This window comes from Talpa europaea, assembly GCF_964194135.1.
Source record: "Talpa europaea genome assembly, chromosome: 4".
NCBI lineage: Eukaryota > Metazoa > Chordata > Mammalia > Eulipotyphla > Talpidae > Talpa > Talpa europaea.
In genome coordinates this window covers 119,975,163-120,002,710 of record NC_140070.1, presented here as the reverse complement: position 1 = coordinate 120,002,710, position 27,548 = coordinate 119,975,163, and the positions used below count along the sequence as shown (strand labels likewise).

Here is a 27,548-nt window from a genome sequence, read left to right as displayed (position 1 = left end):
GCAAGGATCTGTGGAGAGAGTGATTAGGAAATAGCAGATGGCACAGTCTTAAAGCAGGAGTGAACTCAGTGTGTAAACTGGGGAGAGTGCCGGGAGTGAGGTCAGGCAAGTGGGTAGAGCAGGGTGCATGAAGGGCCAGGTAAAAGGTTCAGCTTCTGGATCTTCTTCCTGCAGCTGTCAGGTTCAGAGATTCAAGCCTGAAGAAAAATGAACAGCACAAAACAGAGTATGTGAAACAGGAAATGAATTTATGAAGTGAAAGGAACGGTGCATTGTAATTAAACATGGGTGGTTAAAGTGAGCACTGCTCTGGTCAGAAGAAGGGATTGTTGACTGCTCAAGGGACCTTGGACAGAGTTGGTACAGTCAGCAGAATGGTTAAGAACATGACTTTGGGGCCAGGCTGCCTCTGCTCATCATTCCTAATCTGGGTGACTTTGAAAGCTGTGTAGTGAATTGTGTTTTGATTTCTCATCTCTCAAATGGGTAACTATAATAATCCCTTCCTCATATGGGTGCAATAAATTTAACCAGTGTACTATAGAAGCCCTCAAGAAACTGTAATTGTCACTGTTACTAGCATTTTAATTCATTTTGACATGATTGTTAGGACAATTTATAACCTCACCATTTGTTTTCAAGGTGGAAGTCTCTATGGCATAACCCAGTGATTTGTGACTGTGGCTACCTGTTAAAATCATTTAGTTGTCTTTGAAAGGTTCCAAATCTCATGCCTCAGCCTGAGGTGATGAGAGAAAAACATCTGGGGTGACTCTGATGTTGGTAGTTTTTCAAGAAACTTTTCAGATCATTCTAACTTGCACCCTGTTTGACTCCTGCTGATACAAACTCACACATTTAGGATAGTCCATGACTGTGGTTGCAGAGATGGAGTTTCAGGAAGAAGTTTTCTACAGGTGGCTGATTTATTTTTTTTTTAAAGATTTATTTTTATTTATTTATTTATACAAGCACTGGATACAGTCAGAAGCATGGGAGGATGAGAGGATTCACCAGAGCCAGAGCAGGAAGCAGAATAGGCAGACTGACGAAGTACTCTGCTGAGGGGAGCAGTGGGCACGGCAGGAGAGGTCTGCACGCCATGTAGGACCCTTGCCGGCGGCCGGGGATCGAACCGGTGCTGCAGAGGCTGTAGGCAGCTTTGCAGCTCAGTGCTCAACCGCTGCGCCACTGGGGAGGCCCATGGCTGATTTAATTTTGACAGAAAGGCAAGAAGGTCTTAAGTAGAATGACAGGTTATTATGGTTCTGTTCTTTAAGTTTTTGTAGTTTGACTGTTTCTTCTCATTTTTCAGGTATGTAGGAAATCTTCCAAGAATATTTGACTACTCTCCTTTAGACCCAACACAAGATTTCAACACACAAATGTAAGTGCCCGATTGTAGTTTTTTTAAAGAAAAGTCTCCAAAAAAGTGTTCAGAGTTGGTTGTGACTTGGATGTAGAATTAAAAGCAATTGTCTTTTCTTCCTTATTTTCTATATTTTTAAATGAGCTTGTGTTACTCTTCTAGGAAGAAAGAAATTAATAAAGTTATCTGCAAAATACTGAGAGCAATTTGAAAATGGAATCAGCATCAAGCAGAATCAAATAAATATGTTATTTGTGAATAATTGAGATAAAATGTTCCACTAAAAGCAGCTGTAGCTGTACTTACTGAAATTCATAAATAATTACTCTATTTCTAAGGGGCAACAGTGACCTTGTTTCTGTTTCTCCCTCCTGTCCAGGACTAAGTTAGGACATGGCCTTCTCTCAGGACAGTATTCAAAACCGCCCATGAAATCTGAACTCATTGAACAGGTGATGATGAAGGAGGAACAGAAGGTATGTGTTTGCCATATTGACATGTAGGTAGGAGGGACCATTACCAGCTCAAATGTGGATTTTCCATGATTTGGCAAATGGGGGGACCATTACCAGCTCAAATGTGGATTTTCCATGATTTGGCAAATGGGGGTTGTAATTTCAACGGGCTGTGAGAATAGCTATTTCGTTACAGAGTCTAGGGTGTCTGTTTCTCTGTTCTCAAAAGTTGTGGTGAGGGATACACAGGGGCTGGGTTTCACATATACTTTATGGTTATATATAAGACCATGATCTTCATAGCATAAAATAGAGCTGAGATGGACAGAATGAACTGAATAAGAATATAAACATTTCTCCTTGGTGATGCAGTCTTGACTCTTACGGTATCTCTCTTCTCCTAAGCCTTAAATTTGTTTGCTAGGACTTCTCAAGAGGCTGGTGGTTAATGAACAGCACGTTTCTAGAAGGCCCCTAGAGCTGAGGATTTTGAATTTCTGGGAGGGTTAGGCAGGTGTTAATTTTGGTAAGCCACCAGGGGGCTTTGTTAAATACACTCAAGTCTGAGACACCCAGTCAGCATTCAGTCACTATCAATTGATAGAGTAACTGAAACCTGTGCGTTATTTCCTAATAGCGAGCCTTGCAAGCCACATGTCTGCTGGGTGGCCTTCCTGGCTGCTCTATTGTGTAACTTCAGGGGGCGCTGCTTTCAACCTGGTCTTTTTAAGGGGTGCCCTTGAAACTCTGCAGTGCACAGCTTACACAGCTGTTTTTGGCAGCTGTGGCTGCCATGGCCGCGAGTATCCTGAATGGAAGGTGTGCCCCGCTTCCCCAGCCCCTGAGCTCCTTCAGAGTACAGTCTGGACTTAGTGGGAGAGAGCTTTCATTCTGTTTCTCAAGTGTTGACCTCTGTGCTCCATCTTAAGTCAGTCATCCTTAACTTAATCCTGCAACCTGAGAGCCAGACTCAAAAGGGAATAAACTCTTGGATATAATGAAGCCAGGTGGTTGGGGAAATTGAGCAAACAGGAGGAGGGAGATTATGAAAGGGACATTTAGAGGTAGTGATTGGGGTGGGAGAAGGAAATAGGTTATAAGGAGGGTGGGAAAGGAGATAGACATTTGGAATGGGCCAGGGCAGGAGATCCAAGAATGGGAGCAGGAGTTCTCCAGATGCCTTGTTCTCTAGCATGGCGAGAAAAGGAGTTTCTTATCCGCTCAAGGCTGGAAGATCTTTATCTGGGATTCAGCTGAAGAGATGGATTGGGTATAGGGTTCAGATAGGATTTTTCATCCCACGTGTGTCACTTCTTGGGCCACATTGGGGCAGAGCCCACTCCCCCTTGGTGGAGGTGAAGAAGACTGGATGGGATTCAGGTGCCAGGCTACCTCTCTGAGCCTGCCAGGAGCACGTGACAATGGGCATGTCATGTCCCCTTTCAATCTCAGTAAGCAAATGGCAGAATTGGTGAGGGTGGAGCTCATGAATATGGCAAATGTGAAAGTCCTCTCTCTAATGTAAAAAATCTGTGTACATTGCTTCACTCAATTGTGCTTTTGGAATCTCCTCAATTGAGAAGGTGTGAATTGAAAAATCATCAATTTAGCAATATTTGTTTTTTTTTTTTTTTTTTTTTTATTTTATTTATTTTTTTTTTTAATAGAGGCATGTTTTTCTTTATTTGTTTGCTTGTTTTTGTTTTGTTTATACATGCACTGGGTACAGTCAGAGGGGCGGGAGGGTGAGAGAATTCACCAGAGCCAGAGCGGGGAGCAGAGCAGGCAGAAGGACCGAAGTACACTGCTGAGGGGAGCAGCGGGCGGCAGGAGAGGTCTGCGCGCCATGTGGGACCCTCCTCCGGTGGCCGGGGAGCCGCCGGGGATCGAACCGGCGCCGCAGAGGCCGCAGGCAGCTTCGCAACCCAGCGCTCTACCGCTGCGCCACCGGGGAGGCCCAATTTAGCAATATTTGGAAGTAAAGTTTGGCCTTGTTAATATCAAAGTGTTCTTTTACATTAGGAAAAAAAGTAGTCTCATGTAAGCAAGGCACATTATTTATTCCGTCTATGGATGAAGACTGCTTGGGCCCTTTGCCTCCTCCCCACCACCGAATTTAGTGACCCCTGTGTAGTAGCTCTGTGATCTCTCGGGGTCTGCAGCTTGCAAGTGGGAGCCTGCCTGTGCTCCATCAGACACAAAGTGCATAACCTGGCAGCATTTGGGCTGGCCGGCAAGTGTATTTGCTTGGCCCACACATGGATATCTGAATTTCCAGCTTCTCTTAGACACCCAGAACTTCTGGCTATTCCAGGCCCATGATGGCTACTGGCTGGACCTGGGAGAGACCCTCCCTCCACACAGGACATGCTGTGGCCAGCTGGCTCCGGTCTCTTTGTGAGTCGTGACTTGGCCGGCACACTGGGTATTTAAATGTATGACCCTTGATCTAGATCATTGTAAAATCCTTTTCTGCTCTGAGGTGACATTTTCTAGTGCCTGAAAAAAAGAACCCTGAATGGGGTCAGTGGTTCAGTGTGTGCCTCGGCAGTGGCAGGGTGGGAAATGAGTGATTCTGGTTCCGGCCTCAAAACAGGGCTTAGAGTGATCATATGGTTTTCTTTTTGACTTTCGGTGCTAGTTTCAAGTTGTTTGTTGAACAGTAATTCATAATAAAATCTCTATTCCCCTTGACAGTGCAGGGAATTACTTTCTGAGACATCAGGATTTTCAGTGTAGTTGATTTCAGAAGAACAACTTTGTGAGGGTCTTTTTTCTCAGGTAGCATGAGCCCTTGGTCAGGTGGTCTTGTCCCTGCCCTCTAGCGTTTGTGACTTGTAGATTATCCTGACATGCCCCAAGAGAGGAAAGCAGATATACTGAAGTGGAGAAGGGGATAGATTATCAGAGGAATGTATGGTGGAGGGGAGAGAGTATGGGAGAGGTAGAAATGTCTTTTTATGGGGCCACTACCACCAACTGGCCAAATGACTTGACAATACACTGTGCTTACAGAAGGCTAGGTTTGTCCCATATGGTCACAGATACTGGAGCAGATGCTTGGTAACCTGGCCTAAAGTTACAAAGCCTATGAGTGGCATTGCTGGGGTTTGTCCTAGGCAGCCTGTGCAGCTGGTCACCCTGTTTCCTGCTCCTCTAACAGTTGCTACAGTACTTGTTTCATGCTCTAGTGCACCAGTGTGTGGGGGGTGGTACTTAAAGTACTAGGTAGCCCAGTAACTTGGGTTTCTCACCTCTTTTCTATCTTGAGTCATTTTTAGAACGTGTACTTCCTGGTATTAAATTGATCTGCTATAGACCAAGTTGAACCCTAGTTTTTTTTTTTTTTTTAAATCCAAGCTAAAAGAATTCATTTATTTTTCTTTCTGTTAAACCACTTGTAATTTAAATTTTTTTTTTTTGGTAAAAACATAATAATAATCAAAAATAGAGAGCCTCAAAACTTTCTTGGGGTGCAGAGCCAGCAGCTCCTCTTAGCAGTGTATTCAATAAATCCATCTTTCATGTTAAAAAAATAAATATTTTTTTGTAGTACCATTGGTTTATACTGTCATTAGCATTTTGGAAGTATAGGATCTCCCACTTCAGGTGTAGTCACTGTCGTGTACCCATCACCAAAGCATTCATAGTCCTGCACCATAATCCACTCTGCTCTCTCCTCTTCCTGTTCTCACTCCTCTGGATACCTCAGTTCTATGATCAGCTTTCAAAGATTGGTTTTAAAGTTTGTCTGTGTTTGAACCTTTCTTTGGTTTCTCTATATTCCACATATCAGTGACACCATCTGGTATTTATCTTTCTCCTTCTGGCTAATTTTAGTATGAGTTTATCTTTTTTGATTGAGGAGTATTCCATTGTGTATATATACCACATCTTCTTTATCCACTCATCTGTTTTTGGACACTTAGGTTGTTTCTATATCTTGGCTATTGTAAAAAGTGCTGCAGTAAATAGGAGCGCAGGTTTCCTTGTGAATTAGTGTTTTTGTGTTCTTTAGTTAGATTCCTAGAGTAGAATTGGTGGGTCATATGGCAGATCCATTTTTAGTCTTTGGAGAAACCACATTGCTTTCCGCAGAGGCTGGATCAGTCTACATTCCTACCAACAGTGTAAGTGTAAGAGGTAAATCATTTTTATACATACAAATTTATAAATCTGCATATTTAATGCACATTTCCATCAATAAGAAGATATGCAGTATTTGTTTGGGCGCTACCATTTCTATTATACATAAATTTGTTGAGTTGATTCATAAAATTAAATTGTGTCTGCAGGAGTTAAAACCTCCTTACTATAAAAAGACATTTTTCTTCTTCAAAAAAATTCCTGCTCGTTATGCATTCTAGGTCAGCACTTTCAAATATTTTCATGCTAAATATTCTGTAATTTCTTACACCTTCCCATGATGACATGTTTTAAACAATTCTGCATTTCAAACAACCTGCATTTCTTTTTAAAAAAGATTTATTTATTTATGCATACAAGAACTGGGGTACAGGCCAGAGGTGTGGGGGGTTAGAGGATTCACCAGAGACAGAGTGGGGAGCAAAACAGGCAAATATACTGAAATACACTGCTGAGGGGAGCAGCAGGTGAGCCAGGAAAGGTCTGCTGCACCATGTGGGTAGCTCCCTGGCTGGCTGCAGAGGCTGCAGATAGATACATAGTGCTGTGCTTAAACACTTGTGCCACCAGTGAGGCCCAGCCTGCATTTCTTAAGTGATAATTCATTTGATTTCCCACCTAAGTAATCCTTGCCACATAATTCCCGGTCTCAGTTTTTGACCAGCATGAGATAACTAAAGTTGTACTTCGAGATGCTATACTGTAGCCTCAAACATAAGAGCTTTGTTCTTACAGTCTCTGTGTCCCTAGGTTGGGCAAATGTAACATTTTTTAACTGACCTTTTGAAATATGAAAAATAGCATGGGGAATGCCCTCTGTGCCTTGAGTTTAGGAGACTTGGGCTTTGGACCTGGCTTAGAAACTGCTGACCAAGGTTTGTTGTTGAAGGTCAAGTGTTTAGTCAGCACATGGCATACACCTGTGTATTATATTAGGGCGAAGCTTAGATGGGTCTTATCATCTTACAATGTTCTTATCTGTGTGAGGGTTACTCATACAAAGCCTCAGTCTTGCCTCTTGTTTGTTAATTAAAGCGTTAGGCTCAGGGGAAGATGAGCAGAGAGTGTCTGGCTACCTTCTTGGTGCGATGTTGAACAGAAAGTCCTGAGTAAGCATTTGGGAAGTTTCTGAACACCGTAGTCCTCTAATTTTAGCTGATCTCTTTTGCAATTGCTGATGGAGAAAGTAAGTACAGTATCCTATAAATATGACAGGTTTTTTAGGTGGTTACTATTTTGAAAACTATCTGGGGCTCCCTCTTGTAAAGTGAGCTGTTCAGACTAGCCATGCTTCAGGTGTCGAGAACCTTGACTCACAGTGAGACTGGGTGCTTCCTGAAGGCAGGCCTGGTTCTTGGTCAATTTTGGTTTCTTCCTTTCATCTTATATGGTGATTGACCCATGGCCAATTTTAAAACATGGTTTCAATGACTCAGTTCTTTGGTCCTTATTTTAGCTTTGTGTTTCAAGTAACTGCCTAATCTAGAGCATAGCCTTTAAGAAATCTATTTACATTTGCAAATATACAAAGAAGTAGAGAACAGCATAATGCATCTCTGTACCATTGCATCGCTTCAGCAATCACTGTTCTGCTGATCTGTCTTCGTAATTCCCCTTAAACTCACCTCTAACCCATCCCTTGCTGTGCTTTCTTTTCCCTTCTTTGCAGAATTTTAATACAAATTCCAGACATCCTCATATTTCACTGGTAAATGTGCAGTCTACATCTGTAACTTGCCATCTTTTTTACTTTTAACATAAAGATCATGTTGAAACTTGTTTAAAGTGTTAGAAGCACACCAACAAATTAAGAACCAGTCCTCAAAATCATTTGATATCCAGTCTGAGGATTTTATCTGAAGTATCAAAAATGTCTTTTTAAAGCCCCCCTCTGTCTGGTCTGCAGGGTGACCTCAGATGTATGTTATTCCCTCCCCCCCATCAAATCATCCCCCATCCCTCCACCATAGTTGACCCTAATCACTGGGCCCCTTCTTTTTCTTTTTTGCAAGTTATTTATTTGTTGAAGAAGCTGCAACATTTGGCCCAAGATTGCTCTAAAGATTGTTTCCTTGAGTTACTGTTTAGCTTCTGTGTTATCTAAGTTGGATGTTAGATCTAGAAGCTTGATTAGATTAAGGGTCCACTTTTTTATTCTGATTTGTAATAGACTAAATATGGAGTGAACATAGTAACAGTTGAACATGGGAATTAGCAAGATGCCTCTGTGAATTCAGAGATGGAATAGGTGTGGGTCTGGGCAGATAGTGCCAGCTGCTGATCAAGGCAGAGAGATGGAGGAGCTCAGCGCTCACACCCACTTGTCCAGCTACGTCTGGTCTCTTCAGGGTGACCTCAAGAGGGAGAAGGACGGAGTGTCTGTCTGCTTAGGAAGGCTTTCAGTTAACTTCTACAGCTTAAGAATTCCTATACATTTGTGTGAAAGAAGCTGAGGGAACAAAGGATTAAGAAAGGTCATTTGAGGGAGGGGATGAAGGAGGCTGGGCCAAAATCTAAGTGTGGGTGACCTTCTAGGGTCTTCACCATGGTCCCTATGAAGCTTCTCTGCCCAGTTGTACCATCACATGTTGGCACAGAGCAGCTGCCAATTTTTCAGAAGTGATTGTCATGTTGCCCTTTCCAAAGCAGCTGCTTGGTTGGGGACTGGCAGCACATCAGGCTCGAAACACAGCCTGTATGGCACCAACTTCAGCAGACAGTGCGTGGGTGCTGATGTGAACCCCTAAGCAGAAATGCACAATGTGGAGAGTGGCGCCTCCATACTGCTGGGTGTGGAGAAATAATTGTCAGACTGGCCTGTAATGTTGGCTCCAGAGGTGCATGGGTTTGAAGACAGCTTGCCCAGAGTTCTCGATACTGTCTTCTTATTTTGGCAGTGGTCAAATAGACTTGGGGACATCAGACATGAGAAGTAGGCACATGTATGCAAGAAGAGGTTTGGAGGGGCAGAGAGATTGAGATTGAGAGAGAGAGAGAGAGAGAGAGAGAGAGAGAGAGAGAGAGAGAAATGACTTTTCTATCTGTGATCCTGGGCTAGTTATTTAATGTCTTTGCCTCAATTTCCTCATCTGTCAGGTGGAGAAAATAATAATTATTGCCTTATTAGGTTGAGTGAGTTAAATAGGTACAAATATAATGGCTCAGAACTATTCCTGGACCCTAGCACTCATCCAAGTTTCTATCTTGGATGAATATCTTATAGCACTCAGTAAATTTCTGTTGAATGGTTGAATAAATGTTTGCCAATATACCAAGAAGGCATTGTATCTTTCACATAGTTTCTAGAGGTGTATATAACCTTGTTAGATATAACTGGTCTTGGATTAGTGCTGGAAGCACATCCGAAGCCACATTCAGTATCAACAGGTAGTTTATGTACCAGTTCCAAGTCTTCCAATGCTCAAATGCTACTATTTGGGGACTTCTCTTTGAAGAGCTGCTGAGCACTGTTTCAGGCCCTCCACAGCATTCCTTCAGATTTGTTGCAGATACCTGTTGTCTCCCATTTCCCTTGTATGTGAGCTCCTGGAGAGTGGAACCCACAGCAATGCTCTGCATGAAGTAGGTGATCTGTAAATACTGGATGATTAGACCAAATCTGTTTTCAGCAAGACAGGAATATTCACCTGGGTTTTACTAGAAAGCATTGCTTAGAACATGCACAAAATGTGACAGGTAGAACTGCCCTTGGTCATAGGGAGATAGTCAGAGGCATTACTGGGTGCCTCTGACTGCGTGGTCTCTAGACCTGACACTGACTGGAGAGCCCAGGCAGGTGTGACACATGTCCGCTGCTTGGCAGGGGCTGTCTCAGTCTGAGGATGCAGGCCAGAAACAGACTGAAAGTTAGAGGAAGTAGAGGCACTTGGAGTATGTGCCAGATGGCAGCCCAGAGCTCTGTGGCCTTCGAAGGAGGAAAGTGGGGCCTGGAAGCTGCACTCGCGGAGGTTTTGTAAGGAAGTGGGTGGGCAGTAGCCAGACATGACTTTTGCCTGACTGGCAGAGTGAGGTTGTGTCACAGAGGCCTAGGAAGTGCTATGGCTGCCTCTTCACCTTTGCTGCAGAGACCCTGGACCTGGAGTCTGAGCTGGAGTCCATTTTGATTCTGCAATTTGCTAGCTGCTTAGTAACCTTGACTCAATTGGCACTTCTCTGCCAGTCTCGTTTTCCTTAGCTCTAACATGGAGAAACCAGTACCTTCTACTTGGGGTTATTCCGAGTCTTCACTGAGGTGACATGTAGACCATCATTATGGAGGCTGGGCTGGAGGGACACTTAGAAGCATGTGCTCACTCTGTCCTCAAAGGCTACGTAGGCTCTTCCCACCATGCCCCATCAGATCCTCTCAGGCCAGTTTTGAAAGGTGCACTTCACACAGAGCCAAACTAAAGCTTCTTCCCTCTACCATGTGTAAGGGTCTCAGCCAGCAGTACAGAAGGGTCAGCAGCTAGCCCCTGATGTTTTTTTCTCTCTGCTCTCCTTTTGCCTCCTCCCGTCCCCTCTGGCCCTCCATAGGCTAGGATCATCAGATGCAGAGATTAGAGAAGAGATGGAACCTTTCACTGAGCAAGAACCTTTGGCTCCCTCTTGGCTGCCTCTGTCATGGCTGGCCTTTTTTGTGGGGACATACTAGTAGCTCTGTCAGAGAGGTCCCCTTGTCCCCTCAGGTACTCACCCTGATGCCCTCTCTAGTTGCTCTCTGTATCCCCCACCCTGCTCCTGCCGACCTCCCATCATCTTACAGTGTCCTTTCTGGAGGAGCCTGGCCACCTTCTGAGCTTTCCTTTTAGCCCCTGGGGAAGGCCACACATGCTTGTCATGCTAAAGTTATCTCTGTCTCCTGCTCTTTCCACTCTGCAATCCTGGCAGTTGTAGCCAATCTATCCAGTTCTTTGGGTGAGAGGCAGTATCTTGGGGACCCCATCAAGAGCTCCTGGCTACTCCCTGTGCCTTGCTCCAGAAACAGTCCACGGTGGGCTCAGGAGCCTGAGTAGCTCTGTCGTGATTGCCTGGGGCATGCAATGCTATTTCCTTTTCTTGCAAGTACCCTAGTCTTTACAAGGGATTCTCGCATGGGGAGGAGAGGGAGATGCTGCGGAGCTCTCCTCTCCTTTAACTTCCTTTGGGGGCCCCCGCCATCCTGACATTCCTCGCGCCTGCTCTATTGGATGCTGCAATGTGATATTTAGCAAGTCCTGTGAGACTGAGGATGGGTCTTGTCTCTCTTCAGAAAGTGGGGTATTTATCACCCACTGTCCTTACTTTTGAGTCAACAGGAAGAGTCCCATCCTGTTCTCATATCAGGTTCATAGTACAGGGCCTGGTACATTCTAAATATGTAATGAGTGTTGGCTGTGGTTATTCTCTAGCTTCTGTGGACTTCAATTTTCTTGTCTGAAAATTGGGACTCAGGGTAATTCCTGCTCTGCTTGCCCCTGAGTGCCAGTAATGTGTATGGAAGTATTGCAGGTTGATTTTCTTTTTATATTTTAGCCTCAACAGAATGGCATCTCTCCACGCATGTTTAAAGCCTTTGTAAGCAAGAGCCACCCAGAGTTCTCCTCCAATAGACAGCAGGACGCCCAGGAGTTCTTCTTGCACTTGGTGAATCTAGTAGAGGTGAGTCTGTCCTCAAGGGTGCTCGAAGGCTTCAGGAACTGTGCGGCCTTTCAGTGCTCCATCTGGGCTTGACTGGAGGGTACCCTTCACCCCATTAACCTGAATCCCTCCTTGTCCCAGCTGGTTCAGAGTCCTCGTCTATGAGGCTTTCTCTGGCCCATTTGAAGTGCTGGCGCCTCATGCCTTGTTTTCTAGGTGCTTGTATCCCTCTATGCTCCTTTTAGTTTGTGTTGTAGGAGTGTTTACCAGTTATTTCATTCTGGGTTTTTCTGGTCTCCATGACAAAATTCCTTGAGTCCCACGTGGTGTTTGGAGTCCTCCTGCCGCCACTCAGAGAAGGTCCCACTTTGCTCACCACAGAGTTAAATCATTAAATCCTGAGGATTTTTTTTTAAAGATTTATTTATTTATGCATATGAGAACTAGGGTACGGGGCAGAGATGTGGAGGGTGAGAGGATTCACCAGAGACAGAGTGGGGAACAGAACAGGCAGATTGACTGAAATACACTGCTGAGGGGAGCAGCGGGCGAGACAGGAGAGGTCTGCTGTGCCACGTGGTTCTCTTCCCTGGCTGGGGATCAAACTCGTGCTGCAGTGGCTGCTGATAGCTTCATAGGTTGTGTCTGAACCCCTTGTGCCACCAGGGAGGCCACTGATCCTGCGGATTTTTAAGATCCATGCAGGATGCATGATTTAAAGGCCTTATTCCCCCCGGAGAAAAACAAATTTTTCCTTGATCACAAAAGTGTTCTTTGTGGAAAACATAGGAAAGCACAAAGGAGAAAATCAACATCCCTCCCATGCCAGCCAGCCCTGCAAGTCGCAGTGTCAGCATCTGGGGTCTAGCCCACCTGTCATTTTCCAGGCATGTTTGTTAATTTATTACATGTTATTGTGTAAGGTTAGTCACAACTAAACCTGTTGTGACTGTTTTGCTATCTCATCGCATACACGAATGTAGCATGATTTCTTTTTCATTTGTAGATGACAGGAATGCGTTTATAAAATCACATCATATTATATAATCACGTCATGCCTTAATTTTATTTCCTCTTCTTTCTCTTTACTTTGGCATTTCACCTAAGTCAGTCCCTTTCCCATCATTTTTAATGACTGTACAGTATTAATTCACAGGATGAACTATAATTTATCGAACCAATTTCCTATTTCTGTCTTCAGATAAATCCCATGGTTTGCTCTTAAAGCAGTCTGGGGAAGTAGCATGCCCAGAGGGAGTGTTTAGTAACACCAGATTTATATTTGATTATGCCAGTTTTTATTCATGTCTTAATATTTATCAGTTCACTAATCTGATGTCATCCAACCTTCAGAGGAACCGCATTGGCTCCGAAAACCCAAGTGATGTTTTTCGGTTTTTGGTGGAAGAACGTATTCAGTGCTGTCAGACCCGAAAAGTCCGCTACACGGAGAGGGTGGACTACCTGATGCAGTTACCTGTGGCCATGGAGGCAGCAACCAACAAGGGTAACAGTCCTCAAGTGGGAAGTCAGCAGTGACTCAAGCCCTCGAACCTGAGATCGCACAGTTTAGCCCCTGAACAGTTGTATAAGGAGTAGACTCAGCCTAGATGGTGTCTGTTTGTACATCTCTTTTCATCCTCAGTTCCCACATGACTTCCTTTTGAGAAGAATGAAATGTTGCACAGATTTTGAGGAGGGGTTAGGGATGGAACCTATTTCAGTGTCTATAAATTTGACCAACTGGTTGGTTTGGAGTCAACTCAATTTGGGGCAAAATTATTTGTAGTTCTTTTTTTTTTTTTAAAGATTTCTTTTTTTTTATTTATACAATAGCTGGGGTAAAGGGCCAGAGGTGCGGGGGTGGGGGTGAGAGGATTCACCAGAGACACAGAGCGGGGAGCAGAACAGGCAGACAGGTGAAATACACTGCTGAGGGGAGCAGCGGGCGGGACACGAGAGGTCTGCTTCGCCATTTGGGAATCTCCTTAGCAGGCAGGGAATCGAACCCTCGCTACAGAGTCTGTGGACAGCTTCACAGCGCTGCACTCAATGCGCTGCATTCAACCTGCTGCGCCACCGGGGAGGCTCTGTTTGTAGTTATTTTTTAAAAATTTTCACTGTAATCATTTGTGCTAAAAATCTGAGGAAAAGGATTAGAACATTTTTGGATATGAGACATTCAAACAGAGGACTCTTGAAGTAACCCAGCTTTGGTATCGAGTATTTAAGATTCCTCTTCTAGGGATAAAGTGCAGCAGGACTTTGTGTGAGGTTTTAATGGAAGGTAGAAGTAGAAAAAAGGCAAAATATCCATTAGATTGCTTTTCTCCTGCGAACTGGTCATTTCTTTAAAGTTCAAGAACTCTCTAGGTTGTCTTTTTCCAACTTTTTGGGGAGATCCATTTATTGTGCTAATTGGAAAGTGATAATTATGATGGTTATGATCACGATGAGATGTTTCCCCTTTTTCATAAGCTCACAGAGCTTTAGACCATTTACAAATCCTTATCCACTACACAAAGTTGGATGTCGAAGGTGTTTTTTCTTTTTAGAACTAGACTTAATTGCTTTGCCTTGCCAGAACATGTAAGGGTTCCTGACTTACATGTTCTGCTTAGTGCTGTGATCATCTTTAACCTATTGCTTATAATTTTTAAGTGGTAACTATTTTCTTTTAGAAAAGAGATTTATAATTTAATCTCTGGAAATTGATAGCTGGGAGGAGCTAATGTTTGCATTCTAGAAATAATGTGCGTCTTCAACTGTGGACTGGGAGTGAATATAAGAATCCTAGTCAGATGTGTTTAAGAAAACATGTATAGCTGTATAATTATGCCCCCAAAATTGATCAATTAGAAGAAACTTTATTTTGTAACACAAAAAAAAACTCTCAGAAAGGCCCATTCAAAATTTAATTAAAATTCTGACTCACAGGTAATTTCTAAGAACAGGTTTTCTGACTTTTGGGAAGCTCATGGTATATTTGCTTTTTTTCCCCTTGATGTTTAATCATTTTAGTTGGGGCAGTGTAGAAAGACCTTCAACATTGGGGGCTCTAACACCTAAGGTGTTGGGTAGCCCCCGACAAAGTTGTCTTGGCATGTTGGTCTGTGTCATGGTCTGGTGCAGTGTGTAACTGAAATGCTTACATTTCATCTGCTTCTTGGCTGTGACCTCATAGTAGCTGGCGGAACCCATGAGAAAACATTTAACAATGGCTCTGCAAGTTGCTGGAAGTTCAGCGGTAGTTCTTTTTAGTTTTACCTGTTTTCTTTTCCTTTGTAATTCTGTTTTAGGACAGCCTCAGGTCATAGGAATGTTTTATTTTTAATTTATTTTTATGTTTGATGATTGGCCACATTGGATCTCCTGACACAACTGAGCATACCTCTTGGGCCTCATCTGTGGGTTAGTGGAGGGGGAGGTGACCAGGGTTTTCAGTCAGCTTTGTTGTTGATTGACTGGTTTTGACCTTGGGCTTTGGTTTTTCAGCTTGGTAGGGAAGGGCCTGGGAAGAGGTGAGCCCTCCAGTCACTTACACTGTGAAATTCTCTGGTGTGAAGGCTTTGTGGTTGGAGGGTGGCAGTTGGGTAATTATCGTCTTGGCCTCTGGAACATGAAAGACCAGATTCATGCATCACTCACATCACATGTGGGGTCTGAACCTCTCACCTGGGCTGGAGTTCACAGTTCTTTCCTCTCAGTCTCCAAGGGTACAGGCAAAATAATGCAACTCAGCGCAGCTTTGTCAGTGCCACACTCCCGAGGGGAACTTGGAGGGCAAATAAGCCCTGAGCATCTGACAAGGGGAAGATTGTCCAGAGAGGGTGCTTTTCATTTTAAGAAGGTAAGAGCAATTGCAAGATTATTCTTGTGTTCTTTCACTTAGATGAACTTATCGCCTATGAATTAACAAGAAGGGAAGCAGAAGCCAACAGAAGACCCCTTCCCGAGTTGGTTCGTGCCAAGATACCATTTAGTGCCTGCCTTCAGGCCTTTTCTGAACCAGAAAACGTTGATGATTTCTGGAGCAGTGCCCTACAAGCAAAGTCTGCGGGTGTGAAGTAAGTGTGTGTGTGTGTGTGTGTGTGTGTGTGTGTGTGTGTGTGGGCTTGTGTGATGCTGGTGGCCTGAGGAGGGGGCCTGGAGAAGTGTGTGGGGGCGAGGGAATGGGGTGCCATTGAGTCTGGCATGCTTGTTCATGTGTGGTGATGAGGCCATGATTAACACACCCCTCACTTGCGTGAGACCTGCCAGTGGAACAGGCTTTATAATCTAGATGATGTGCCAGGGAGGGAATACCTTTTTTAAAAAAAAAACAAAGTTGTAGTTTATAGTTTATCCTCAGTTAGGAATATGCTTTTTTTTTTTCTTTTTTTGCCAGGAGGGAGTAGCCAAGAAACTCCCCCTACTCCCACAAAAGGCAAGAACAATGAAGAAATTATGAAAGTACTTATGACGGACTTCAGTAGTTAAACTCCATTGTGATAGATTTGAATTCCCTAATGAAATATTGGCTTACAGCTTGGTTGACTGTGTTCTCATCTGAGACCTGGGGCTCAGGGCATGTCCAGGTGGGCCCCTGAGTGTCACTCAGATAAGCTGCTCAGGACTCAGGCAGTGCTGTTGTTTCCACATTGTCCTGGTCGTCAGGTATATCAAATCCCCCCTCCTCCTTTTGACACCTTAATTTATTTTATACATTTAAGTCCTTGTCAACATACTTCATATAATTGAAAGAAGCATACCTATTATGGTATAGGATGAGGGGAGGTCTGGAAGTTTGGCTCTGGGAATTCTGCTTTTTAGTCCTAGTCTTTTGACTAGGACTCAACTGTGGTTGACGTGAAGGGAAATGAAGGCTGGAAAGAGCTACTTGTGGCTGTTTTAGAATCTCAAATAGCAGATAAACCTAAATTATTTACTAGCTGTGTCATGCTAGCTTATGTCCCTAAGGGTTCCTCTTTATTTCAGATTATTAACTTCTCATACATTAAAAATGGGAAAGCAAGAGGAATATTTTAAATGCTAAAAAGAAGCCATGTTTTCTTAGAATAATTTTTAAAATAGCTTCTTCCTAACCAAATATGGATGAATAGTAGTCCATTCAATTATTCTTTGCAGGGGAAGTTTTCATCCCAGGACAGCACATTTTGGTGTGTGTACATGTGTACGTGTGTGTGTGTGTGTGTGTCTTTGCAGATAATGCTTGATGAATTGTGAGTTTCACTGGAGACCCCATTAGGTAGTTAGAAATCTACATCCTGTATTAGCAGTAGAAACAATTTATTTCCCCAGCACTATTGAGATACAATTGATATAACATTTTGTAAGTTTAAGGTGTTGATTTGACTTTATTTTTTTACTTTAATTATTGACAATAAGTTGAAGAGTCTTCAGTCATTATCTCTTTCTCTTTAAGTATTGATTCTGATTTTGTATGGGGATGAGGCAGCCTAGAACTTCTGGGTGAGACATATTCTCCAGCACTGCAGAACGGAACCTTCATATCGCTTGGAAAAGATCCATCTTTAAAATGAAGCTAGGAGGCATTAGCTTTCCACAGGGACTCTGACCGCAGGGCTAGCAGTCAGGAGATCTGGATTCTTCTCCTGGGTCCCCTTCCCAGCTCATTTTTTATCCTGCAGCTGAGTCCCCACCCAGTGTTCTTATTCCACATGTAATGGAGGAATAATACTTGCTGACCTGCTTTTCTTTCAAATGCTACTAAATATTTATATGTCAGCACTCCTACTATCTAAAATCCTGTGGAGGGATTTCTTTCTCTAATCCTTAACAGCTGCTATTAAACAGGTTTATTCCTTTTTTCTGTCTTTTGCATATATACATGCTCTTACACATTTATGTACATGAAAAAATTTGATACTGGATATATTACAAATATTAGTTGAAAACTAATTCGTGGGAAAGAAAAAACAATGTTTTAGGGCAAATAAGCAGCCTTTTATTGCATCTTTATTATTGCCAAGTCATGTATTAAATATTCCTAAAAATATCATTTCATCCTCTTAGTACTACTCTGAGGTAGGTACCCTTACTCTCCCTGTTTTAAAGATGAGGCAATAAAAGGAGAAGGAATTTGCTTGTAAATGGCAGACTTGGAATTCAATGAGGTGCCTTGAGTTCCAAGTTTAAACTCTTTAATCCCTGTGTTATTCCTTATCATGCTTGCTTATCTTTCTATCCTTACAATCTTATATAGTCTTTTATCCTTATAAACTTATGTAACCTTTCATTCTTATTGTGTCTTACCATATTTCAAATAATAATTTTGAGGAAACCAGTTCAGTGGATTCCTGAAAGGTCTTTTTCTTATTTCCAGTAATCTTGTTATATTAACTAGGGGCCTAGAACTCTTTTTGTGTTAGACTTTGGCCTTCCTGAAAGGCCAAGAAGAAGCAAAAGATGGCCTACAGATCTTGGTAGATGTTTGGTTTGTATGGGCCGAGCATAAAGACCTTCTCCTTAAGTGGTCCTGAGCAGACAGCTTCTGGGAAGAATATAAAGTGTTTAGAAATTTCATTCGCCCAGCAAATATCATTGCTTATCTAGTGTATTCTAGGCATTGGTTTGAACAAGATCTAGTTCCTTTCCTCAAGCACCTCACAGATTAAGGGTAAACAGGGAAAGATTTTTTACTTGACCTTCATCATTTATGGAGAGAAAAACAAAGTGTGGGCTTGCAGAGCACAGGCTTTAGGTAAATGAACATCATGTGAAACTCTAGTGTAGGATTTACTGTTACGTGACCTTGGCTAAGTGACCTCACCTCCCAAAGCCCTGCTTCCTTATCTGTAGACTGAGGATAATAACAGTACTTTCTTCAGAGGTGAGGGTTGCTTTGCAGGGTGCTTTGCAGGGTGTCTTACACAACTTCTTACTGTTATCTTTATCTTTTTTTTTTTTTTCTTTTGCCTTGAATTACACAGTTTGAGTGTGGTCGATTGTTCTATTTTCCACCTGGAAATGGAAAGGATAGAATTGTTTTTCTTTAGTTTCCAGCAACATTGGAAATATTAATGAATTCAGGGAGAGGAACAGCTCTAGCTACATATTTGAGGTTTTCATTGTTTGGCTTAATTGTAATTAGTGAACATGTGCTGAATTTTAAATAATGACAATAGATTGTGAGTAGACAGCACAGTAGTTTGGCAGGAGCAGTTCTAAGCCCTTGTATGTCTTAATTCATTTACTTTCACCAATTCTTTGAGGTGAATTTGCTGTGTGTCTATCTAGACCTTTTTAAATGGCTTACACTCTAATTTTCTTTAATAAATACATACATTTTCCAGAAAAATTTTAATGGGGGAATTAATGTTAGAAACAAAAGGGTCAACAGTGCATAATTTATAACTTTGTTGAATTCAACTAACAGATTCAATGTTCCAATCTACTTTTAATGAATGCAAAGTATTAATTTTGAGATTGATTGGAACAAACATATATCGAGCAATTACTATATGTGTGTTTACCTTGAGACCTTATAGAGGTTACAAAGATGAATGAAGTGTATTTACCAATATAGCAAATAGAATGTAGATACCATTAACCTGTGTTAGGTACTCTCAGGTTGTATTTACCCATAACAAAGTGAGGTGTTATATTTTTAACCCCCTCCCACCACCCTCACCCTGCCCTGGTGTTCACCCTGCTTCTACCCACCCAGTGGTATTACCAGCTGACACCTCATCCAGATTCTGACCATGAACAATTACTAGAGCTCTGGGGTTCTTGCATCACATTCTGAAAAGCACTTATTTATTGATGACTTTTGTTTGATTTCACTGTTATCTACTTTCCATATTTCAAGCTAATGTGGTAAGAGGAAGAGGTCAGAGAGATAACTTTCACATTATTTGGAAATGGAGTTTGGTGGATTTGGATTATGACTGTGCTTCAGTAAGCATGTTGTCTTACTGTTTCTTAAAAGATAGGAACCTAGTTATGGATAATCTAGCAAGCTATTATAGATAATATAACATGTAATTACCACAGAGTAGCCAGGATAAGAACAGATCTGTTACTTAGAATGATTATGCTCCTGTTTTTGTTTTTTAAAGAATTTCCTTTATTGACTGTACCTTTCTGCCATCCTTGTGATGGAGAATTTGGATGCTGAGTGGTTAAATAAAGGTCAGTGCCAGACTAGAGCAGTGTCCAAGGCCTCATAAAAAATTTTCATGCTATTTATTGTTTATTGTTTCATGCTATTTATATTATTCATGATATTCATGACAAGATAATCATGCTAATTCCTGAGGTGTACATAATACATTCAGGTGTGTCAAGCAGCTTCATATCATTTCATGAACATTTCATAGTCCTGGCAGATGGATATTACTAATAAATCCACTTTATAGATGTAAAGATTGAGCTTCCGGGAGGGTCAGTGATTTGCCCAGATTAGGAGTGAACTAAGTAGCATTCCCAGGACCCAAATCCATGTCTTCTGACTTCTTTGGTCCAGTGCTCTGTCCCTGTGCAGTAGCTTCTCTTGTACACTAGGGGGCAGCAATGCACTTGCGTTTGTTTTCTGAATTCTGGGTTGATGCATTTCAAGGCAAGGATTTACATATAAATTAAAAAAAATAAAATTACATAAGGCTGTACCCCACCCCCCAAAATTGGAAAAGTGGAGTTTGGGTGGTGGTGGGGTTCTGGTGTTCTAGAATCTTTCATTTTAGAAGGTAACTATAGTATCAGCTGGCTTTCTTTTTAAAATATACCTACCACACTGACATTGACACTCAAAGAGCAATGATGATAAATAAGATGATTAAGGTGGAAGGAATGAACTGGGGCATGACTTCGGTGTACAAGTTGAATTGTTCGTGCATCAAATTGTCAAACCCAGGTCCAGGCAACTCCGTCTTTCAGAAAGGTTGAAGGCAATAAAGACATTGATCATATGCATTAATTTTAAAGTTTAGCTTAGATATTTAAATAGTTACCCCATAATACATACATCCATACATACACACACACATACATATATCACACACACACACACACACACACACACACCCTCTTGGATCCTTGTGAACAGAGATTTAGGTACTATTTATAGTATTTTAATGATGCCCTGGCATTTCTAGCAGATAACTTCAATGGAAGTTCCACTAAGCCTCCTTAGTCCAACCCTGTGCCCAAAATAGTGATTCTTGATGGAGGCTGGAGTGGTGGTATATCAGGATTGCTCAAGGAGCTTTTTGAACCCCTATGATGTACACATCATGCACCTGAGCCCCCACATACCTGCAGCTTTCTATACTAAATTCTTGCAAGAATCTTTTAGAGAAAACAAATGTTTGTGGTTGAAAGTACTTTTCAGAAATATAAACTGCCAGACAAAGTAAAAGTAAGCATCTTGTAACAGGCCCCAGATCATTTCTAAGGGACATCCTTCTCCTTTGTTAGGAAGTTTCTTCTTGGGAAAGGGCAGGGTGGTGGAGCAGGAGCGGGTGGGTGTGTGTCCGCTGTGTCTGTCTGTGTGCCTCCCTCAGCCCAGCCATGGAGCTGCCAGGTATGCCTCGACAAGCTTGTGATGCTCATGAACTGTATTCATAATTCTTATTGCCTTGTTTCATTGATATAATCCCCTTGTGTTTCCCAGAACATCTCGCTTTGCCTCATTCCCTGAATACTTGGTAGTGCAGATAAAGAAGTTCACTTTTGGTCTTGACTGGGTTCCCAAAAAATTTGGTAGGTATTTTTTGCATGCTTTTGCTTGAAACATCCAATTAGTCATTTAAACAACATGGCATGTGAAAGAGCCCTTGCAGTTGGCTGTCAGAAATAGTTCCATTTCATTCTGTTTTCATTATTCCCACCTTTCTCTTTGAATCAGAGTATATTCTAAGCACCAGCCGTAACTCACCACGTGCTACCCACCCCCTTTACTAACCGGTTCTGGAATGACAAAATTCTAGGCGTGAAAATAGGATCACATTATCAGACAATACTTCCCCACTTTTTTTCTTTTCTTTTTTTTAATTGATGTATCATTGGTTTACGTTGTTGTTATTGTTGTTTTGAGAGCATATGCATAGTCAGTGGAGCACACCCACCAGCAAAGCTCCAGCATTCTTCTTCAGTGGACCAAAGTCCACTGTTCCCAAATTTTAATGTGAACACAGATGACCTGAGATTTGGTAAAATGCAGATGTCGATTCAATGGTCTGGGGTGGAGCCTGAGGCTCTGTATTTCTAACAAGCTTCCAGGTGATGCCAACTCTGTTGCTGCTGGCCCAAGACCACACTTTGAGGGGCAAGTAACTGACGATACACTCTTAGCATCTCTTCGCCACCGCTGAAGCGCACACGTGTTGCCAATGATGTTGACATCAGTCGTCCAGATTTTATTAATAATAAAATGAGTACAGTAATGTGCATTAAATAATCCAGAAAAGGATGTGATTTTGGTTTTATTGGGCTTTCTTTTTGCTAATTTTAAAGGCCCTCTATCATTGTAAGTTTGATTTTCCAGACAATGCATAGGAATATTTCCCCTACTGTCATGATCTCATATTAAGGTTAGGCTGCCCTCAGCAGCATGGAAGGATGAACAGTTTTACTCTCTGTGGTTTGTCAAGGTAATACCTCAGCCTTTTTGCCAGTCTTTTAAAGTTTTGTTTTTGAGCACATAAGGAAACCCATTCGTCTTCGACTGGTTAACTGAGCACTTATCTGCTCATCTGAAAGGGAGGTAAAAGACAGAAAAATTGGCAGAAGTGATTTCCCAGAAACTTCCAGCACTAACAGTTTACATTGCACTTGCTTGCCAAGTGACATTACGTGGGGCTGTGACTGATTCTGCAACAGATCTTTGCTCTTCTTGAGGGGGACATTTTGTGGGCAGGGAGGTGGGCAGAGGGCAATACACTCAACACCCAGCCTCTCCACTGTGGATCTAAGAAGTGCTTGTGTGAGAAAGCTGACTTCTAAAGGTTTTTAACTGCTTTGGAAAGAATCTTCATTGTCCTTGAAATTTTTGTAAAGGAATAAAAATTCAGAGCAGATTTTATAGACTTGCTGAATTTAAATTAGCCCCAAAGCTTTCTTTAATAAACCTGAATTTTTCTTTTGAGGAACAATTATATTCATTTTATTGGCTAAACATTATGTTTGTTTTTGCTGCCCCTGAGATATGAATTGTTTTTTTAATTAAGCTCTGTTCTTTGGACTGTGCTTTAATATAGGATTTACCTGCCTGGCATCAGGGCTGGTTTTGGAAAAAATACTTTCAGTTTTTGTTTCTAGCCCAGAACACACATCCTGTACCAGTATTTGAACCCATTTTTCATTATTATCATATCTGAACATGTGTAGTATACTATCTATTACTATACTGCAGCTATTACACTGAAAAATTTTGTATTTGAATAAGTCACACTTGATACTCAATTAATTTCTTTAAAATGTTATTATTTATTAACTGAGGTAGAATAATAACACTATCTATCTTGACTAGGGATTGTCTAGTGTCTAACAAGGGCAGGGTTAAATGTAAATGAAAGAACTGGGCTGGTGTAAGAAATATGTGACTAGCTCTCTTGGTCTTTCTTGGGTATTCCTATTTTGAATAAAAACATGGCTTTGAAAAACCCATGTCTGCTAAATGAATCTGAATAGCACATATATGATGTTCAAGGTCATGGGGGTAATAGGGAACAGTGGAGTCTGAGGCAGACTGGCATAGAAGGCTCACATTGTTTAGAAGCTGAAGGGCAGCAGTTGTAGCTATGAGACTATGCTATAACTTTCTGTTTTGCAAAATAAGTTGAAAATCTGGATTTTTAAATTCAGTCCTCTGATTTAAACACTGGAATTTATTGCCAAATGGCTTTCCCTATTAATTCTGTCCAGCGTGAAATCCTGCCACCCTCTATACTTTCTCCTGGTTCGCCATTAAAATCTGATCCGTCTCAGTGAGTCTGCTGGTCCAGGGATCTACTCCAGGGCCTAAAAAGCATACCTTAGCTCTGCCTAGACACATGCACATAGAGTTAGTGGTGCTGGTTTTAGGAGGTGATTGTGGGTTTTTAAAGAGTCTAGTGAATATAATCTCTCTCATTTTGCAGATGTTTCCATTGATATGCCAGACCTACTTGATATCAGCCATCTCCGGGCCAGGGGGTTACAGCCAGGAGAGGAGGAACTTCCAGACATCAGCCCCCCCATAGTCATTCCTGATGACTCAAAAGGTACCATCTTCCCCCAGGAGAACTTGCTCTACCCCCTCCTCCTGCTCTGCTGGAACAATCGCTTTCTTCCACGCCTGTGACATCCTCTGACTGCCTTCCTATGTTGTAACTCAACATCTCAGAAGTGAGACTTGGTTGCAGCAATAAACTTAAAATAGAATTGACACGAGGGGCAGATCCATCCCAAGTAGTTGAAATGGACCAGTGGAAATCCCTGGCAAGAGAGGGCAGCAAATCTCCAAAAAGTTTTTAGGTTATGTTGCTTTGCTCTCTCCTTCTCGTCTCTTTAGTGAATCTGTAGGGAAGAGAAAAGAGTGTTTTCAGCAGGCTCTTAGTTTAGGGGAGCTCTGTCATTCTTTCGAACAAAGTGAAAGGGGAAACTCAACAGTGTGTGGTAGTTTTAAAAATCTTGCCCACATCTCACCTCCCCAGCTTAGTCACTGTTTCATGAGCAAGGGAGCAGTTTAAGTTTCTCTTTCAGTCTGTGAAGGCTAAATTGCTCATTGCTCAGAATACTTAACTTTTTAGGGAAAAGGGCATGCAAACAATAGTTGCCTCGCCTTTGCGGGCTAAAGGACAATGTCCAAAAATCTTCGTTTCTTTACTAGTGCATTTATGATGGTGAAATCACGTTTGAGCTGGCTGAGTTTGCTCATCTATTTACTGTCCATCTTTCTAATAGTTTATGAGGTAAATTAACAAACAGTGACAGCAGTCTGGGCCCCTACATGGAAGGTTTTTCCATCAGTTGAGCAGGGAGTATTATTGGTGGTCATGTTCTGGTGCCTAAGGAGAGTAAGATGAATCCAGGAGGAGCAGGGTAGCATTCAAAAGAGGCATCCAGGTTCATTATTCTGTAATGCTGAACCATCTATTAAATTCTAGAGCATGGACAGGAGCCAAGAAATGAGGGACATATAGGTTATTTGATACAGATGGTTCATTAAAGGGTCTAGAGAAATAAGAGATCAATACGAGCATCAGAGAAATATGGGATTGCTTATTAGCCCTGCTCCTCCTTTCTCCAATTTTCCTAACAGAAGACTTGTTCGTAATTATGGAGGTCTTAGAAATGCAGGGAGAGAAATTATTTAGTTCATTGCTCCTCGGAGCATCATGTTTTATCTGGTCTAAATGCCTGAAACCTGGTCCCACGACAACTCTGTGTTGTGCAGGCGGGGGTGGTCTGCATGGGGCTTGGGTGGTTGACAATAGGGTGAGCTCCAGAGGGTGGGGGCGTTAGTGCCCTGGGCTGACCATTTTTTTCTTTCTAAAACTGTTCGTGGTGGTTTGGTCTCATTTTCTGCCCTTTTCCTTAATTTCCAGATCGCCTGATGAACCACTTGATAGACCGTAGGTATCTTTTAAAATTGTTTTCAGTGTCCCGTGATATTATTGGTCTGTCACATTATCTGTGGGAGTTCAGTAAAGGGGCAGCGATTTCTACATGTGCAGCTTTTTGCTGGGTGGAAATGCTTCTTGGTCTGCAAGTGGAGTTAGTAGCACATGTCAACCTGTGGCATGGTGCTGAGTCCCAGTTGCTTAGATGAGTGATGATGAGCATGAGAACCAACCGGCCCTGGGGTGGAGTCTTGGCTCTGCTGTTTATGATTGTATGACCCAGAATAATTTACTTAACTTTTTTTTAAAGATTTATGTATTTATGCATACAAGAACTGGGGTACAGATGTTGGGAGGGTGAGAGGATCCACCAGAGACAGAGTGGGGAACAGAACAGGCAGACTGACTGAAATACACTGCTGAGGGGAGCAGCGGGCGAGGCAGGAGAGGTCTGCTGCACCATGTGGGTATCTCCCTGGCTGGCCAGAAATCGAACCCATGCTACAGAGGCTGCAGATATCTTCACAGCATTGTGCTCAATCCGCTTGCCACCGGGAAGGCCCTACTTCACTTTTTTGAGCCTCAGTTTTCTCATGTGTGGGAAGTCGGGGAGAGCGTGGGTTAGGGGGGTGGGCATAATGATGCTACTTCTTTCCTCTCTGGCCACATGAGCAATTAGGGCACAGTGGCCATTTTTCTTACCACCACTGCTGCTGCACATTTAGTGAAGACAGATGACTGACAGGAACTGGTAGTACGGTTAATACTCTTGGAGTTATTAGTTTTATCGGATTGTTTTGTTAAGTTTGTAGTCTTTTAGTTCCTTAATCCAGCTGGAATTGATACTTGTGGTTTTCAAAAAAATCAGCTTTTTGTAGTGAATTTTTAGATATTAAGGGAGTGTTTAAAACTAAACACTCTGAATCTTTGTCCACAAAACCTTTCTGGAGGTAAATTGTTGTAAATTTTGAAGTTCCAGAGTTCCACACTGCAAGTGATTGATCACGTGGCTTAGACCTCCACATTTCCATACTTGGCTCAGTTAGGATTTGCTGGTTGCTAGAAGAAGCTGTTAGGGTAGCAGGGATCTTGGGCAAACTACTCACACTGTGAATAATTGTAATAATAATAATTGCTGTTAGTATTTTTTGAATGGCTACATGAGTCACATTGCATTTATTATTCCATAAATTCTTTCAGTGGTATATAACTTTACTGTTTATACAAAGTCCAGCTTTTCATTTGGTTATCACAATAAGGAGGCAGGCTAGGTGACCTTTTTACAGAGGATAAAATAAGAGCCAGCAAAGTTCAGAGACCCAGAAGGTGGGACCAGAACCAGGGCTAGGAGTCGAGCATACTTTTCATGTCATTTGACTTTTCCTGGCTTGTGAGAGGTGTCCTGAATACCCCTGATCCTGTGGAAGTCTGGCCCAGGGCATTGGGCTGCAGGAGGCAGTGGGGGATGGAACTGACTTTACTAGAGGAGCACTCTGCCATTTGCCAGCGTTATTGGTTGGCCACAGATTTCCTCCTGGATGAGCCTAGGCATATAAATATATATATGCACACACACACACACACGTATATTATAGTTTTATTATCCAGATTTGCAATCTCAAACACTATAGTTTAACCGTTTTCTAATATACCTTTTAAGTCTGCTTTAAACTGTGCATTTCCATATCTTAGTCCTTTAACCTCCCAGTTTCCTATAGTTTTCTCCAAACCAGATTTCAATGATTGAATTCCTGTAGTGAAGATTAGTATGCTCCTCCATCCTTTGTATTTCTTGTAAAGTGGAGTTGGATTTAGGGGGCCTCCCAGGTGGCGCAGCGATTGAGCGCTGGCTTGCGAAGCTGCCCGCGGCTGCAGCGCCGGTTCAATCCCCGGCTGCTCCTCGGCCACCAGAGGAGGGTCCCACATGGCGCGCAGACCTCTCCTGCCGCCCGCTGCTCCCCTCAGCAGTGTACTTCGGTCCTTCTGCCTGCTCTGCTCCCCGCTCTGGTGAATTCTCTCACCCTCCCGCGCTTCTGACTGTACCCAGTGCATGTATAAACAAAACAAACAAACAAAATAAATAAATAAATGAAAAACATGCCTCTATTAAAAAAAAAAAAAAAAAAAGGAATCCTCTCTGGTTGCATTTTTACTGTTATTTACTTGTGTCTGGTTAACCTTATTTTTCACAAAAATGGAATTACACATTTTCAATGCAGTATTTTATTATTTACATACATATGATTTTTTTTATGAAGGTACACTTCTTAAACTGAATTTTAGGGAACATTAGCATCTTAACCAGATGTTGAAAGATGTTCTGAGAAGAGTTTCATAGTTTTTTTTACTGTACGAGTCTTTATTACAGATCTTTTGAGTTTCACTATGCTA

General features: G+C 42.2%; 1 protein-coding gene across 1 annotated transcript in view; it reads left to right on the top strand.

The window, feature by feature from the left end:
• Nucleotides 1-27,548, top strand: part of USP13 (ubiquitin specific peptidase 13) — a gene marked incomplete at its 5' end in the record, with an annotated part of 110,735 nt that overhangs the window by 62,753 nt on the left and 20,434 nt on the right. Inside the window, 8 exons of the mRNA XM_084232300.1 lie at nt 1,316-1,387; nt 1,749-1,845; nt 11,485-11,610; nt 12,943-13,096; nt 15,482-15,656; nt 21,227-21,315; nt 23,694-23,816; nt 25,143-25,169. Of these exons, the coding sequence (XP_084088426.1) occupies nt 1,316-1,387; nt 1,749-1,845; nt 11,485-11,610; nt 12,943-13,096; nt 15,482-15,656; nt 21,227-21,315; nt 23,694-23,816; nt 25,143-25,169 (863 nt within the window). The remainder of the gene's footprint in view (nt 1-1,315; nt 1,388-1,748; nt 1,846-11,484; nt 11,611-12,942; nt 13,097-15,481; nt 15,657-21,226; nt 21,316-23,693; nt 23,817-25,142; nt 25,170-27,548) is intronic.